The sequence below is a fragment of the Delphinapterus leucas genome, chromosome 12 (assembly GCF_059928025.1).
Source record: "Delphinapterus leucas isolate spDelLeu-1000000601 "Yukka" chromosome 12, BTC_Dleu_Yukka2, whole genome shotgun sequence".
Lineage (NCBI taxonomy): Eukaryota > Metazoa > Chordata > Mammalia > Artiodactyla > Monodontidae > Delphinapterus > Delphinapterus leucas.
In genome coordinates this window covers 68850383-68867872 of record NC_143140.1, presented here as the reverse complement: position 1 = coordinate 68867872, position 17490 = coordinate 68850383, and the positions used below count along the sequence as shown (strand labels likewise).

General features: G+C 34.6%; 1 protein-coding gene across 10 annotated transcripts in view; it reads left to right on the top strand.

Moving 5' to 3' along the window:
• AHI1 (Abelson helper integration site 1) overlaps positions 1–17490 on the top strand; it is a 218610-nt gene that overhangs the window by 45604 nt on the left and 155516 nt on the right. For all 10 annotated transcript variants that reach the window (XR_016395216.1, XR_016395218.1, XR_016395215.1 and 7 more), the window contains 6 exons: positions 3060–3183; positions 7187–7416; positions 8982–9088; positions 11652–11770; positions 14113–14243; positions 15765–15905. Coding sequence is in view for 5 of the 10 variants with exons in the window: in XM_089922020.1 (XP_089778146.1) it covers positions 3060–3183; positions 7187–7416; positions 8982–9088; positions 11652–11770; positions 14113–14243; positions 15765–15905 (852 nt within the window). In the remaining 5 variants the exon portion in view is untranslated. The remainder of the gene's footprint in view (positions 1–3059; positions 3184–7186; positions 7417–8981; positions 9089–11651; positions 11771–14112; positions 14244–15764; positions 15906–17490) is intronic.

The following is a 17490-nucleotide window of genomic DNA, read 5'->3' as shown; positions in this document are numbered from 1 at the left end:
TATTTTTAAAACATTCAGGAGGTATTTTTTTAAGCATTTTCTACTTTAAATATAGAAATTTTGCAACATGAAGGATTAATAAATCTCTTGAGGAATTTTAATCCAATTTTAGTCAGTTGATAGTAGTGATAATTTGATTATGAAAGCCCTCAAATTTGTTATGTGCAACTAAGACCTGGCACAGCCAAATAAATAAATATTTTTTAAAAAGAAAGAAAGAAAAACTTGAATTTAGATATACTTACTGCTTAAATCTCATAAAACAAAAGAATCTTTGTCATTGTTTTTTGATTATGGTGTGTCTACTAGGAATTCATTTAGCTTCTAGGATGTGCAGATTGATGTTTTTCACAAGTTTGGGAAGTTTTTCATCTTTATTTCTTTGAATGTTCTTTCTACCCCTTTCTATTTCTTCTCTTCTTCTGGAACTCCCATCATTTCTATATTGGTACACTTGATGGCGTCCTACAGGTCTCTGCACCTTTATTCATTTTCCTTCATTTTTTTTCTTTCTGCCCCTCTGACTGCATAATCTCAATTGACCTGTCTTCAAGTTTACTGACTATTCTGACAGTTCATATCTGCTGTTGAGCCCCTCTAGTGAATTGTTTATTTCAGTTATTGTACTTTTCAACTCTAGAATTTCCGTTTGGTCCTTTTTTATATTCTCTATTAATTGCTAAGGAATAATTCTCACACCTTCGTTCTTTAGATGTGGTTTTCTTTATATCTTTGAACATGTTTACACAAGTGAATTTAAAGTTTTTATCTAGGAAACCAGTGTCATGGACAGTTTCTGCTGACTGCTTTTTTTCCTGTGTGTGGCCATACTTTACTATTTTGGGGTTTTTTTAGGGGTATGTCTCCCTAGAAAATTAGGTATTTTAAATATTACAATGTGGCAACTCTGGAAATCAGATTCCCCTCTTTACCCCCCCTCCATCTGTCCACCTGGGATTTGTTGTTGTTGTTGTTTGTTTAGTGATGTTCCTGGACTAATTCTGTGGTCGTTATCCTTTGTCAGGTTTTACCCCTGGAGTCGTTGCTTGGTTAGCTTAGTGGTCCACTAGTGGTTAGAGAGGGATTTTTAAATGCCTGAGTGAATGGGTCTCCCAGCCTGTGCCGAAGTGCCGTGTGTGTGTGTGTGTGTGTGTGTTTCCAATTCTAAAGTAGGGAGTTTACAACTTTGCCTTAGCCTTTACTTGCACAGCCCTCAGGGCAGTCACAGTAAGAGACAGGGCCTTTCAGGTCTTTCTTGCACAGTATATACACAGCCTTTCATGTGTACGTGTCCTTCTAGATTCCCCAGAATGTATTGGAGCTTTTCAAACTGCCCTATGAACATCTCATTCCCAGTTTTTCCTTTTGAATTTTTTTGTCAGCTTCTTCTTAGGCCCACCTGGTATCACTGTGTCAGATAGCCACACCACTGATTATTTCATGCACCCTAGAGTTTCAGCTCTTCACACAGATCATGCTCAGAGCCAGGTCAGATAAAGCCAAGCCCTGAAAATGGAGCCTTTCCGGGAGCTGCCAAGCTGTCCAGCAGTGATAAATCTTGGAGATGGGGCTTTGGAGATCTTCAGTCCTCTTCTGCCCCATCCCATAGCTGCTAGGCTGCTGGTTTTCTTCGTAGTTTCAAGGCTGTTGGTTTTGAAGTCCACTTTGGAGCTTGGGAGAGGGGAATGGGAACAGGACAAATTAAAACACCGCAGAGCTCAGTGTTATTACCAAGATTCAGCTGTTTTCTTTAATAAATGCTCCTCAGATTTTTGCAAGCCTTTCATTTCCAGAGTTCTGAAAAAGTTAATTTTGACAATTTTTGCCAGTGTTCTCGTTGCTTTTATGGGGAAGCAGATTTTCCGAGGTCTTCATTTTGCTATTACAGAAGTTCTTGTGTACTGCTTGATAGTTTAAAGAGCAGTTGATTTTACCACTAGGTGGAAGTAGAGACTTGGAAAGTATTTTCTGTGTTAAGTTGTTATCTTAGATTTCATTGTATATATATATATATATGTAACATAGCCATGCCACAATGCCTTGTTTCTCAGATTAAATCTCTGTCCATTCTCTCACAGTAGTGTCTATCATTTTTAGTATTAGAATTTTTTTCTCACAATAGCACAGTTTAAATTTCTCATTGCTTCGAATAGTTAAATTTTGGTTGGAATTTGATTGATTTTCAGATAAAATAATAACTTATTCATGAAAGACCAAATTACAGAATCTTTGAAGTGAATTGCAATTTAAAAGTTATTTGAGGGACTTCCCTGGTGGTCCAGTGGGTAAGACTCCACACTCCGAATGCAGCGGGCCTGGGCTCCATCCCTGGTCGGGGAGCTAGATCCCGCATGCATGCCACAACTAAGAGTTTGCATGCCGCAGCTGAGACCCGGCACAGCCTAAATAAATAAATAATTTTTTAAAGTTATTAGATTAATAAATTGATTATCAAAGATTATTAGGATTGCTTTGAAGAGATAAGAATAATTGTTAATTGTAGCCCATTATAAAATTTTCAGTATGTAAATTCTTGTGTCTAAAGCAAGTGAAAACTTACTTTTAAGTAGATTTTGACTTTTTTTTTTTTAACAAGATGTTGGGGGTAGGAGTTTATCAATTTATTTATTTATTTTTGCTGTGTTGGGTCTTCGTTTCTGTGCGAGGGCTTTCTCTAGTTGTGGCAAGCGGAGGCCACTCTTCATTGCTGTGCGCGGGCCTCTCACTATCGTGGCGTCTCTTGTTGCAGAGCATAGGCTCCAGACGCGCAGGCTCAGTAGTTGTGGCTCATGGGCCTAGTTGCTCCACGGCATGTGAGATTCTCCCCGACCAGGGCTCAAACCCGTGTCCCGTGCATTAGCAGGCAGATTCTCAACCACTGCGCCACCAGGGAAGCCCTAGACTTTGAAATTTTTTAATACTGAAAATGTCTTTGGTGATAATGTTCTTATAGACAGTGCTTACCTGGTATACAAATTATTATAAATTATGAATTTTTATGTTATTCGGTTAAGAATCCTCTATCTGGAAACATACTAATTTTTGAATATTTTCATTAGTATATGAAATTCCTTCTGGACGTTTCATGAGAGAATTGTGTGGCCACCTCAATATCATTTATGATCTTTGCTGGTCAAAAGGTGATCGCTATATCCTTACTGCATCATCTGATGGCACTGCCAGGTCAGTATCCTTGAGAAGTACTCGCTGTGTATGCTGCTTGCCCTCAAAGAAAGCAGAGCGAATGAATATAAAGTGATATAACTACTCTTATGCTTCAGTGATGTTTTGCTTATCAAGGAACCGTCATAAACATGCATCATACAGACTCACTGATTAAATAAGAAGTAATGAAAACGTTTTTCCTAAAGGCATTCTGTTAAATATATTTCGTTTATGTAATATATAATGTTTCTAGTCCTCACTGTCTTTAAATGATCATTTTATACACTCTTTGATTAATATTTTGAGATGAAGTTCTTAAACAACTGAGATTTTTCCTGGAATATAAACTCTTGATGGCAGGGATTCCGCCTCCACTGTTAGCTGGATGCAGAGGCCAGGACATGGTGCTGCTCAATGCACAGTGTAGGGTCAGTAAACGAATATGCACCTTATGTTTTAAGAGCTTAATAGATTGTCAACTATTTGCATTGTTCAAAATGTCAGTTTTGGAAATAATTTAGCCCCTTCCAATTTAATAAGTATCACAATAAAATATTTTAAAAGTTACTTTTTTAATCTGTTACATTTATTTCCTACCTCTGTTGTCTCTTTAGTATCTTCCTCTATTGATTTTTTCCTCTCATCTTAGAAGTATGTTCAAATCTCCTTATCTTAAGGAAATCTTTCTCTAAACTCCTCCTGCCTTTCAGGCTACCACATTATTTTTCTTTCTACACCATCAAGAAGCATCCTATACACACTGTCTTTACTTTCCCCCAGTTAGTCTGGCTTTCACTTCCAGCGTGCTATATAAACTTCCTTTGAGAGAGCTGCAGTTTCTTACTAATTTTCAGATCCACTGGCTAGTTTTAGTCCTTACCCTGTTTGCCTTCACTGCAGTAATTCATTATTGACCAGTCTTGAAATATTTTCAAGTCATGGTTTTCATTGACAACCTCTTCTGTTTTCTTTTTATCAGTCTGACCAATTCTCATTCTCTTGTTCCTTTTCTTCTGCCTGTTCTCTGTAAATGCTTATCCCCAAGATCCTTTATTCGATGTCTTCTGTGGTTTGGTGTGCTTATCCTGGCCTCTCTCATCTCCTTGGCTTTGAATCTCACTTACATGCTAATGACTTGGAGCTCCTTCTCTTTTTCCGAATTCAACTTTGTATTACAGACTTCTGTCTGGATAGCCCAATGGCACCTCAGATCCATAACGGAAATCACCAAATTTTGTTTTCATTTTTTAGCCCTCATATAGTTTTTAATGGCATCCTTATCCACCCTGTCTCCCAAGCTGGGAACTCAGAGTAGTACTCATGTTTCTTTTCTACATACAGGTAGTTCTAAAGTATATTAATTCTGCCTCCTAAAAGCCTCACATTCTGTCACATTCTTTCTATCCTCACTGCTGTTGCCTTAATTCAAGTCCTTGTTATCTTTTGCTTAAACTGTTACTGCTAAGCTTTCCCAGTGTTCACCCTCTAGCTCCTCCATCCCTGCTATGCTAAAATTCTTTCCAAAACCATCTTTCATAATGTCTTGACTTTAAAAATCTTTGCGCTTTGGAAAATATTCCAGTTCCTTAGCGTGGCATGACAGGCATGACCCTCATTGACCTTCTGTCGTCCCTTGTGCACTTCCCATGTACCCTCTGCCTCACCCACACAATCTTTTGAAATACCTTTAGCATCTTATCTTCTTTGGCATCTCCATGTTACCTGTGGGATCTTCCTATGCTGACATGCCCTTCTCCTCCCGTTCCTGCCCAACTCATTCACTCAGCACACGTCTAAATGCCTTTTGTAAGCCAGGGTGCGCTCCTAGTCATCATTTAAAACCCAGCTCAGATTTTACCATTTCTTGAAGTCAACTTGGGTTTCCTCGCACAGCATATATTGTAGTAAAGGATATTTTTTTCTTTCTGTAGCTTGGAAGTTGATACTAATTTAGGACTCTTTACATCCTAAAAATACTGTTGTGAAGGATTAACTGAGTGAAGAGAGAAACACTGTGGCTAGAACAAAAAAGACAGTGAGGTTTTTGAAAGAGGTGAAGAATACTTACACTGAATGAGCTAAAGTCAAAAGGAAGAGAACCAGAGTTGCTAATGCTCAAAAGTGGCAGGAGTTCGGGCTTCTGCCCAGGTCTTCTGTTATCCTCTGGGGTCAACGTCACCTGTTATTGTTAGCGTCTCCTGAGTAACTGTTTTCCACTGGTTAGCTCTCTGCCAGATGGGCTTAACCTAAATCTCCATCTTTAGTTATCTTCAGTATAATTTGAGAACACTACAGATCAGCAGCTCCTAATATAATCAGAAAGACTTATCCATGAGAACACTACAGATCAGCAGCTCCTAATATAATCAGAAAGACTTATCCATGTGTAATGGCTCCCAGATAGACCCAGAAGACCCCACTCTGCTCTCTCTTCACACATACTGTTTTAACTTTGGAATGTCTTTTTTCTTTCCTAATTCTGATAATTTTTGTGTGTGTTCATCTGGTCTTTACAGATTTGTATATCACTGTTCTTCTCTGTCTACGGTCAATCTGATTTTTTTTCACAAACCCATTAATACATTTCTTTTGATCTTGGATTCTACCATTGCTTGGGTGATGAAAGCCATCATTGGTACCGATTCCGCTTTTATGTAAAAAGCTTCATTTTTATTTTAAGATATTGTGTCTGTTCTAATTATATTGAGCTGTTTTTAAGGTACAGTTGCTTCATTTCTTCTTGTTATATAGTATTTCAGATAATGCCGCTGAGATTTATTAGCAAGCCACTGAAGTTTTTATCTTTTAGCATTCTCCTTAATATTCCCTCCAAATTAGTGATTTTGTTCTTTCTATAAGTACTATATTTCATGTTACATGTGTTCATTGAAAGTATCACTGTGGTAAAAATGTTTATGCAGTGACACACATGCTTTACTTTTACTTGAAAACATGTTCTTTCACTTCCTTCATTTATTAGGTTGGATTCTTAGTAATTAAAGATCATATCCTGTATTTTAAGCAGCTGCTGAGAAAACTTACAGAATGTTATTCTTGAACAGCAACTGTATTTTTTATAGATAATTTTGAAAAAGACTTAATTTGCTTCAGTTCTTAGACAGTAATTAAAAGGATGAACTATAAATCCCCATATTAAAAAATTAATAAATTCTTCTAATTCTGATAACTTAAATTTTTAAAAATCGAGTGCTTCCCACTCACAAAGCACCTGTTTGTTCCTAGATTTTGCCTATTTTTGCATATTGGCTTGCAGAGTATCTAACATGATAGTTTAACTCTTAGAGTTTGCTCTTGTCAAGACTGTAGCAATAACAATATTAATTTCTTTTAAATCACCTATTATATAAAGGAAGAGATAACAAGAGTAATAAACATAAAGTGAGTGCTCGACGTTAGATAGCCTGTTTTCTATAAAATATTGTAATGATTTTAATGTTATTTTACTCAAGTATTTATATAGTAATTTCAATGTGCCTTCTAAGTCTTTGAAATGTTTATGTTCATTATCTATGCTTTGAAATTACAAATAGAAAGTTAATAGAGTACCCTATTCTCTAAACCCTCAACTGTAAGCACTTTGGAAAAACAATATACACAGCCTAAATGGGAAATCATTGAAATTTCTCCCTCTGTTTTGTTTTTTACTTATATTGTATTAAATGCAGTATTTTACCAACTATCCAATGTGTTTACTCAATGCCAAAAATAGGTAGGTTTAAAAAGTACAGACATATACAAGTACAGTTTTTTTATTTTACAGTATAGATTACAGTTAGTAGAGGAATTAACCATTATGCTTGAAAATAACTGTAAGAAATAGCTTTGTCAAACTGAAAGAACTCTGGCTATCAAATAATGTCATCACATTATTTTTACTGTTATAAAATTTACCACTGGTTGTTGTCACTTGCTTACTTTTATAAAGTCCATTGCCCATATTGGTTCTTAGAGAAATGTCTACCTTTCAGAAGCAATATGTAACTTTTTTATCCTTTTCCAGGATATGGAAAAATGAAATAAACAATACAAATACTTTCAGAGTTTTACCTCATCCTTCTTTTGTTTACACGGCTAAATTCCACCCAGCTGTAAAAGAGCTGGTGGTTACAGGATGCTATGATTCTGTGATACGTATATGGAAAGTTGATATGAGAGAGGATCCTGCCATGTTAATCCGACAGTTTGACGCTCACAAGAGTTTCATCAACTCTCTCTGTTTTGATATTGAAGGTATGTCCAAGAATATATGCCAGTTGAAGGCTAGTTACATGAAGAATTTTGAAAAATTTTCTGTTTCACTAGGATAATAATTATTTAAGCTTGAGGGTGACTTTATGTATCAGATAAAATTAAATATGTTTGTGCATATTTTGAAGATCATATGATAGACCTTGGCACTGAGGGAATTGTTAGTTAATTTTGAAGTCAGTAAATTTCTAAACACTTTGATTCAACTAATCTTTGCTGTAACAACCAGTCCTGTTCCAAATTGCAAAATATATTTCATTGGATTGGTGATTATTCCCTTAGTAGGTTTTTTAAAGGGCCGTTTTATGTAAAGGGTAAAAATGAGGAAGATGGGGGGTGGAAATCCCAGAGGAATATTGAAAATATATATTTTAAATGTAGCAACAGGATTTTTTTTTAAGTACAGAAACATATAGAAGGGAGATTTGCAATTATTTAAAGGTTTAATCTTAGAATATGAGTATTATGGATAGTGTTTAAAGGACATAAAATATAGGTTATTTTGTCAGCTGGAATAATAAAGAAATTCATTATTAAATAGTCACCTTTTCTATTATTTCACATACTAGGTGTGTATAGCTATAATAAATTGGTATGGGATCCAGATCAAAATGATAATACTGCTAATGTACTCAGTTCAACCATAAGGATGTTTATAAGTAGGAACACATTCAGGAAAGGTCAACCAAGGATAGAAAGGTGTCTGAAAATTCTGTCATAATAGAAGTAGCTCATAAAAGAGAGATGAAGAATTTCTTCAAATATTTGGTTAAGATGTGGAAAAAAAAGAAGTCCTTCTACGTCGCTCTGTAGGTAGAAGTAGGGCCAAAGCTGCAAGAAACAGATTTTCTTTGCTTAGAATTAGAAAAAACATTCTGATATACAGAGCATTTCATCAGTTGAATAAGCTACTTTTGTGTAAAATATTACATTCACAGTTGCTGAACAACCATCTGTTCATAATGGTTTGTAAGATATTCCTGACGGGTTATGAAGTTGAATCTGATGATCTCTGAGGTCCCATTCAGCTGTAAGATGGTTTGACTCTAAGAAATGATGCTGAACTGAAGCACCTGTTATTTATTAATTTATTCATTCCCTGGTCATTTTTTGAGTTCCTACCAGGTCTCAGGTATTATGCTAACAGTATATATTAGAGTATAGGTGTTTTTCCAGGAATATAAAATAGATTATATAGGTTAATAAAGGTGAGCAATACAGATCGTATTGGATATTTCAAATAATTTGTTTAGCTTTGGAATTTGAGCCACATACACATAAACTGAGATGCTCATTTCTTTTTGTATTCAAATTCAGGTAGGTGACAAAGGGAAATAAATCATCAAAAATAATTCAAAAGGGTGAAGAATTCATTTAAAGATAGTTGGGATCTGATTGTTTGCCTTTTGGACTTTTTAAAAACTGTAATGCCTTTTACTAGCCCTTCAATTCTTTGTTTTATTGGGATGTGTTTTCCCAATTTCATAATATTTGTTTCAACCTCTCTGTGACATTTATACGTAAATAATTTTATTTTTTTTAAATAGGTCATCACATGTATTCAGGAGACTGCACAGGCGTGATTGTTGTTTGGAATACATATGTCAAAGTTAATGATGTGCAACACTCGGTGCGTCACTGGAGTGTAAATAAGGTATAGAGCCATTTCATATTTGGCGATTTAATTAAAGAAATGGGGGAAAAAAATTGAACCGCATGACTTTAAGATGTCAGGACAGATTCACTTTGTTATAAAGCAGAAACTAACACACCATTGTAAAGCAATTATACTCCAATAAAGATGTTAAAAAAAAAAAAAGATGTCAGGACATTCCGTTCGTTCTTTTCAAAGAAATTAAGTTTTTCTCAGTCCCTGAGAAGTCAATTATCATGTCTTCCTGATGGCTAATTGATAATATAGTGACGTAGTGAAATTTTCTTCATTTTGGCCAGGCTTTTGTTTCTTTTTTTTTTGAGCCCTAATTTGCCCTGTGGTATTCAGGGATCCATTACTGAAATTTATGCAAAATGAGGTATATGTTATATCACCATCTATACATAATAACTTGTATTTTCGCTATTCATATTATTTTTTTCTTGGTCTAATAACATCACTAAAAACACTGTGCTCAAGGTTTTGTTAACAGTGCTATCCCTCAAAATTATGTGATCAAGATTATACAAGTATGAGAGGGCCTATCATTTAATCACAGTAATTGTTTCATTTGAGATATACTAAATTGGCAGAAACAAATGAATGATCTCATTTTTGAAGCAGAGTGTTTTAAAGATGGCTTGTATACCAAGCAACTTTGTTGGTGCATATTTAGTATGTTTAAGTTAAAAATACAAAATGAATCATTAAACCTGAGTTGTTTTTATATGTATTGATATAATTTTTGTCTTACATGCTATACCTGTGTTCTTCAGTTTTGTTCTTCTTCATAATAGATTATAATTGTCCCTGTTTGAAAAAAAGACATTCTACATGAAAAAGAATTTCCAGGAACTTTAGTTAAATCTGTTGAGTCTGTCAGATCTGTTTAAAAACCAGTCTATTCTATTTTTAGTCATTCTCATCTAGTCTGTCAGATTAATGAATGATGGTTTGGGATTCATGTTGTAGCCTAATTTCACACACTTCGAAAAGAACTTTCTAATTACTTATATATTGATACCTAAAGGATTGGCAAGGCTCCAAAGGCACCATTTCTAATCACTTGAGTCTACAATGCAGAGTGTATTATTTGTATTAAAAATCATGTGTTTCTTTACCTCAATATAGTAACCAAAAGGCAAATATACCTTGGAAATCTGCCTCCTGGTGGTTACTTGAGACAGTCGAAAATAGAAAGTTAGGAAATGAGCTGGGATGTCTTTTTAGTAGCTTATGTCCTAGGACAGATGGGAGACTGCGATTTCTTACTTGGTTCTCTTCAACCAGCAGTGGGGGGAAGGATGCTGGGTTATACACATCTGTCCCTTAAGATGAGGTGTCCATGTGCTGTTGCACACACTCCTTGGTATAGCGCGTGGTCTTTAGAACTAGGGCTTGAGCATGAATATGATAAAAATATGAAGGAACTCATTAACAGATACTACAAACACTGAATCTACTAGCAGCTTTCTCAAACCTGTACCTAACACTTAACTTGTTATGCAGCCTTGGTTTTGATTTTGCACATTTGCATCTGTGTAAGTGGTGCTCCAATTGCTCACACCTCCAGTAGTGCATCTCCACCTCCAAATCGTTGTAGCTGGGCTCAGTAAAATCCCCATCTGTGGTATCAGTATTTGACTTTATTCTGTAACTTGTAAAAAGCTGACAGCAGGTTTTAGCACCAAATAGCGGTAGGAGGGGCTCAGCTGCTGGTACTAGGATTGTAGCAGTTTGTACCCCACCTCAGCTGGTGCCAACCCACCTCTGAAGAGGAGACCCTCTAAGAGAAGCGAGCAAGAATAATAAGGGGTCCTCGAGGGAGAAGAAGGCTAATTCAGAATTCTGCCTACAGGTTAAAGCAGACCCTCTCTTGACTCTTGACTTTAGTTTAAGCAGTTTTGCATTTGCAGTTTTTTTCTTTCTCCTGGTAATGGAAACAAGAACCTTTGGAAATTGTCCTTATACACGGCTTGTTCAGGCAGATTCTCCTTCGGTGTTTGTGTCTTTCTTGACATCGTTAATCAGGTCTACTTATAGTCTTCTTCTATAAGTAGAAGATTTAGCTGCCTTAAGTATCCAAACAAAAAAAATTACAATCTAAACTAAGTTATTTCAGAATAAGATGCTGATAATTTACCTTTTTCAGGACAAGTGGAAATAGATGTATGGAGAAATAATCTGAGACTGAAATAGAACTTGAGCTAATTCTATACTTAATTTTGAATTTATAAAAATTGGAAAGTTTCTTATCTGATGATAAACAGAAAGTGTAGTGTTAGAAGATGTGTTTGTAGAAAGTGCTTCTTGTTTGGGAATATACTACAAAAACAATAATTAAATATGGTGTTACATAACAACCAAAAAATACATTTTAGCAGCTTTATTTTCGTCCTTAACCTGAAGTTACTTGGAATAATTTTGCTAACAATTTTAAAACATCCTGTATTGTGCAATTGAAAATGACATCTTAAAATTAAACTTGTACACTTAAAAGGGCTTAACTTTAGACAAACTTTACAGTGGTAATATTTTATAATCTTTTTTAAAATCATTTTAGGAAATTAAAGAGAGTGAGTTTAAGGGGATTCCAATAAGTTACTTGGAGGTTCATCCCAATGGAAAACGTTTGTTAATTCATACCAAAGACAGTACTTTGAGAATTATGGATCTCCGAATGTAAGTATATTTCAGTATTTGCAGGTTAAGTGCTCATAGAATAAGTAATGATTTAATTCATATTTATAAAGTGCAGCCGTGGTTCTCAACTAGAGAATTTTGTCCCTCAGGGGACCTCTGGCAGTGTCTAGAAACACTTTTGAATGTTTATTCCAGTATCTGGTGGACAGAGACCAGAGATATCACTGAGCATCCTGCAGTGCATGAGACAGGCCTCTGCAACAATTATCTGACCCAAAATGTGAATAGTTCTTAGGCTGAGATGTAGTCTATTGTTTTTTATTTTCACAATAAAAAGAAAGAAACTACTGCCATCAAATATCTTTTATCTCTATGATATTGGTTTAACATAGTATTAATCTACTATCATGCCTGAATGAGAGGGCTTTTGATTCATACATCCTTGTTTTTCCTTTTTGTTTTGTTTCTAAAAGAGGCAAATGAAAAGAGATATTCTTAATGTAAAAGGCAGAAGCAGAGTTCTAGGAAAACCAGCATGGACTTCTGGTGTGCTTTGGTTTTGACGTTAAAAGTTCCTGTAAAACAAATGAAAGAAAGCTATTTTATTAAATTTCGTTATTGTATTTAGGAAGGCAAATGTGGTAATCCAGGTTAGTTTATTCTGCAGTCATCACTTTAGGGCTAACCATTAAGCCCTTCAGTATTTATGTAGAACTGTTTGAGACACTGGCATGGGTGCTGTAGGAGAATGATAAACAGCATTTGTTCATCAGGAATTTATAATCTAGTTGTACTACCTCCAAAATAACATAGGAAACACTTAGGCTACATTGTGAGATCTTCAAGGACTGGAATCTGCTTATTCTTTTTTTTCTATACATTGTACCCACGTCATACCTAACAGATAGCAAGTACTCAATAAGTATTTTTAATGAGTATAAATACATAATAAAAGGATTGTATTTTTCATGGCAACGGTAAAGCTGATAGCTATAATATAGTCTTCTGTTAAAGGCTCTGTGGCAAGACTGGTCTTTGAGCTCAATCTTGAAGGATGGGTAGAATTTAGACAAGATGGCAGTGTCCTCACTAGGGTGGAAAACATGAAAAGCCTGGAATAAAGTTTGGAGGTAGAATAATAGAAGCTGTATTCAGGGCAGAGTGAGTTAGTCTGTATGAGCATGGGTTTCTTGCTAAGGAATGCTGAGAGAGAATCTAACAGAAATTAGAGCCAGACTTTAGAAGACCAGGCCTGCAGAGTTTGTTTGTTCTCTTTTTAAGCAGTATAGTATTCAGCCTATGATCATGCTTGGGCTCTAGAAGAAAACTGCTTACAGTCAGATACTGCCTGTTCCCTTACTAGTTGATTAATCTCCCTGTGTCTCCCTTTCCTCATCACTCAAATGGAAGAAATAATATACCATCCTCATAAGTGTTTTGTGAGGAATAAACTAGTTTATACATGTAAAGTACTTAAAACATTAACAGATATAGCAGAAGTGTTTGACCCAGTAACCTTAGGTTTAGTTATTTATGTTAAGAAAATAATTATGAGGCAGTGCAAAAATATATATATACACAAGGTTGTTCACAGAAAGCATATTCATGGTAGGGGAAAGCTGGAAACATCCTAAGTGTTATCCAACAATAGAAAATTTCTTAAGATACATTTAGACAATGATATAGTATATGCCTATTAAAATGATAATGTGTAATCTTTATTTTCTGACATGGTGGCCATTATTCATGACTCATTGTTGACTGAAAAAAGCAGATAACAGAGCAGTATATGTAATATCTTCTCTGTAAACCAGGGATGATAATAGTACCTACCTGGCACATAATAAGCACTAAAACAGTGTTAGCTGTTATTATTCATAAGTTAAAAAGCCTGGAAGGTTATATACCATATTTAATAGATGATTCAATAATGTTTTGTCTAATACTTCTGCAATGATCAAGTATTCATTGTTTGATTTTAAAACTTTATCACATGGAGAAAATATAAGAATATAAAAATTCTGTTCATTTTTTTAGTAACCAATACAAATGCTACTTCCAAAGTAGTCTTTTGCTCCATAGCTAGAAATCATCTCTCCTATCCAAATCTGAAAAGTACTCCTTCTGTTCTTTTGTGGCACTTTCTACATCCACTTTCTATTTTACTTTAATGCATTTCTTCTCTCTCCTGCTAAATTATAAGCTCCCTGAGCTCTGGGATTATCTCTTCTTTATTCTGCATCCATCATAGAATGTATCCTGCATGACAGATTCTCACAAGTTGTTTGTTAAATGCAAATGAAGTATTTAAAAGTTTTCCTACCACCAGTCTTTTAAATGGGTAGGACAGGTTTCATTTGTAAAATCTTTTTGGTTCCTAGATTAGCAGCAAGGAAATTTGTAGGTGCAGCAAATTATCGAGAGAAGATTCACAGTACTTTGACACCATGTGGGACTTTTCTCTTTGCCGGAAGTGAGGATGGTATAGTATATGTTTGGAACCCAGAAACAGGTAAATAGTATTTCATCGAACTTAAACAGTTTTTTTGTTTTGTTTTTGATGAAGTATAAAAACTACAATTTTATGGTGTAATTTTCAAGGAAATTCTGATTTCAGATTCTCAGTTATGTTTTTCAAAATTGGAAAGCTGATAATGGAATTCAGCTGCAGTCTAAATTTATATTAAATTCTGTTCTTTATGGTTTTGATATCTTCATGGATTTAGAATTTCACATTGTAATTCAAGGTTTATTCTTTCCTTGCTGGTAATGAGATATTGTTGAACTTAGAGAAGTGTTTAATGATGACTGTAATACAAAACACAGTATTATAAACTGAATTTAGAGTACAACTAGGTATACAAATGGTTAACCATCTACATTTTTATTAGAAACAAACATACTCCTGTCAGTTTTGGATGTCTGAAACTTAATAGCAGTTTTACTGTAATTCAGGTTTGTTTGTTCTTGTTTTTTTTTGTGGTACGTGGGCCTCTCACTGTTGTAGCCTCTCCCGTTGCGGAGCACAGGCTCCGGACGCGCAGGTTCACCACCCATGGCTCATGAGCCTAGCCGCTCAGCGGCATGTGGGATCCTCCCGGACCAGGGCACAAACCCATGTCCCCTGCATCGGCAGGCAGACTCTCAACCACTGCGCCACCAGGGAAGCTCTGTAATTCAGTTTTTTTTCAATAACATAAGCTATTATATTGGGCAATTCATTTGTGCTCACCTTGCTTTTTAAAAGAAAAGCCAAAACTACATAAACATTTTTTTTTAGCAGTAGAAAGAATTTTATAAAAGTTACTTTAAAATTTCTTTAAGGAGAAGTATTTGACTTCAGCTTTTTATTTTCTTCATCTTTCCCTTTAGGCATTTTTGACTAGTCAGTTCACTTATAGTTTTTTTTTTTTTTTTCTTACTATATTTTGATACTTCAGCATCAGTTCATAAGTGTTCATAAATCTCTTTTCCCCAGCAATCCGTGGAACTGGATTCTTTGCTTTTTGAGTTCTGATTTTCAAACTTAAACTTCTGCTGTAGGCCTCTTTTAGTCATTAATTGTCATATGCATCTTTAAAGCAGATGGTACGTCAAACAGCCTCTGGAAGAAAAATAGAAAAAATTAATTCCTCACTAAACCTCTCCCAACCAGAGTTTCTTTAGTTTTAATCCTGACATTCCTCCCCTAGTTCTCCCTGGAGTTCTTTGTTAGTTGCCATTTGCTCAGCTCTGTCAGATCTCAGAGTCAGGTCTCTCTACTTCCAAGCTCTTTGTCTTTACTTCGTGCCTTGAATACCTCCGTGAAGAGGTTGGACTGAGAAGTAGAAAAAGGAGGACCAACAGAATGAAAAATAAAGATAATTATTTAATATAGTGGTACTCAAATATTTATACGTTTTAAAGGTGTTTATATAAATAACGTGAGCTTTATCATTACTTACTATAAATCTTTTTTAATAAGCTACAGAGTAATCTTCTAATGAGAAGTATCTGAGATGGTACAAATTATTGAATGTCTTTTCTTATTTAGGAGAACAAGTAGCAATGTATTCTGACCTGCCATTCAAGTCACCCATTCGAGATATTGCTTATCATCCACTTGAAAATATGGTTGCATTTTGTGCGTTTGGGCAGAATGAGCCAATTCTTCTATATATTTATGATTTCCATGGTAAGTCCACCACTTGATAAGAGGAGAATATTTAGAGTAACCTTTACATTTAGACTGAACCGGAAATTATGAACTCTGTGAAAACTGTCATCCTTTGTATTAACAAAGCTCTCTTGAATATACTATGAAAGCCAAGCAACTTAAAAAGATCATATTATTATTATAACATTTTATTTTTCCATGAGCACTCTTATTATGGAGTTTAAATATCAAAAGTACACATAATGGTTGTGCTCTTACGTTGTAATCACAGAAAGGTAGTCATCACTTCCTTTGTAAATCAATTTAAATAAATAAAATTCACCTAAAAATTATTTGGGAATATGTCTAAATTAAAAGATAAATAACATTTAGGAAATATGGATCTGTAATGTTTTTAGTTGAATATTGAGTTAATTTCCTATTTGTTTTTCTTTTTTACCAAAGCACATAGTTTAAATAAGTTGTAATTTTGAGAGTTTCTTAACATAAAAGAAGGCAAAAAAATCAAGTGTCAATGAAAATGAGATCTGGAATTAGAAATCTAACGTCTTTTTCTACACTAAAATTACACTATTCTATAAATTTGGAAAATAATAAGGAAATAAAGACTTTGGACACATTTTTCAGAAATAGTATGGCATTATTAGAATTATCTGGATTTATGCTATTTTTCATATATTTCTTTAATTTTTGTCCTGAAATTAGGATTTCATTGTTCTGCATGGTACTGATAGTGCTGACACTCTCAAAATTGCAGTTCTATTTTTTCATATATTAATTATTGTACAAAAATAAATGGTTTTTATTACTCTCTGCTTTGTTTATAATATCATTCACTGTTTTTGCTAAGCTAAGATGGCTTCCACACAATGTCATAAATGCATAAATATGCAAATATGTATACAGGTAACATTGCTGTGGAACTATCTAGACAGAGTGTTTTAAGTTAATGAAATGCAAGTGGTTAAGCTTACTGCATTAATACAGTGTGAATTGGTTAATGTTTGTGATAAGTGCTAAGTGTTAGACAATTGAGTTAAGCTCTAAACCTGAAGTTCTTGATCATAGTATGGATTTTATTATGCCTTTACAGGTGAATTATATTAGAAAATAATGTGTAAAATTGAGATTTATCCTGTTTTAAAGAATTTTACAAAGAATAAATAATAAATTTCTCTGACACATATTCAGATTTACAGAACAGTATTACTGATGGTGGAACTGTTAAACAACAAAATACCACTTACTATTACAAACAAATTTAGCAAAAGTAAACACTGCCTGACTATGGGAAAAGACAAGTGGATTTCTCAAATCATCCAGCGTCCAAGTTTGTTGTCTAGTTCAAACATATGTCCTGAAACAGGTCTCTCTTTTATAAACTTTAAATCTTCACAGAAAGAAGAGTTATACCTATTTACTTTGTAATGGGAGCTGTTATATAGGAAATAGGCACTCAATTAATTTCCTCAAACTCTTCAGAAGTTTCACCACAGTTTTCATTGAATTTCTATTTTGCTTTTTAGGCTTTTGAAATTTTCACTACAAACTGCAGTTGAAAGCTCCAGTCTCACCTTTTTTCTTTAGTTTATTTTTTGTCTTT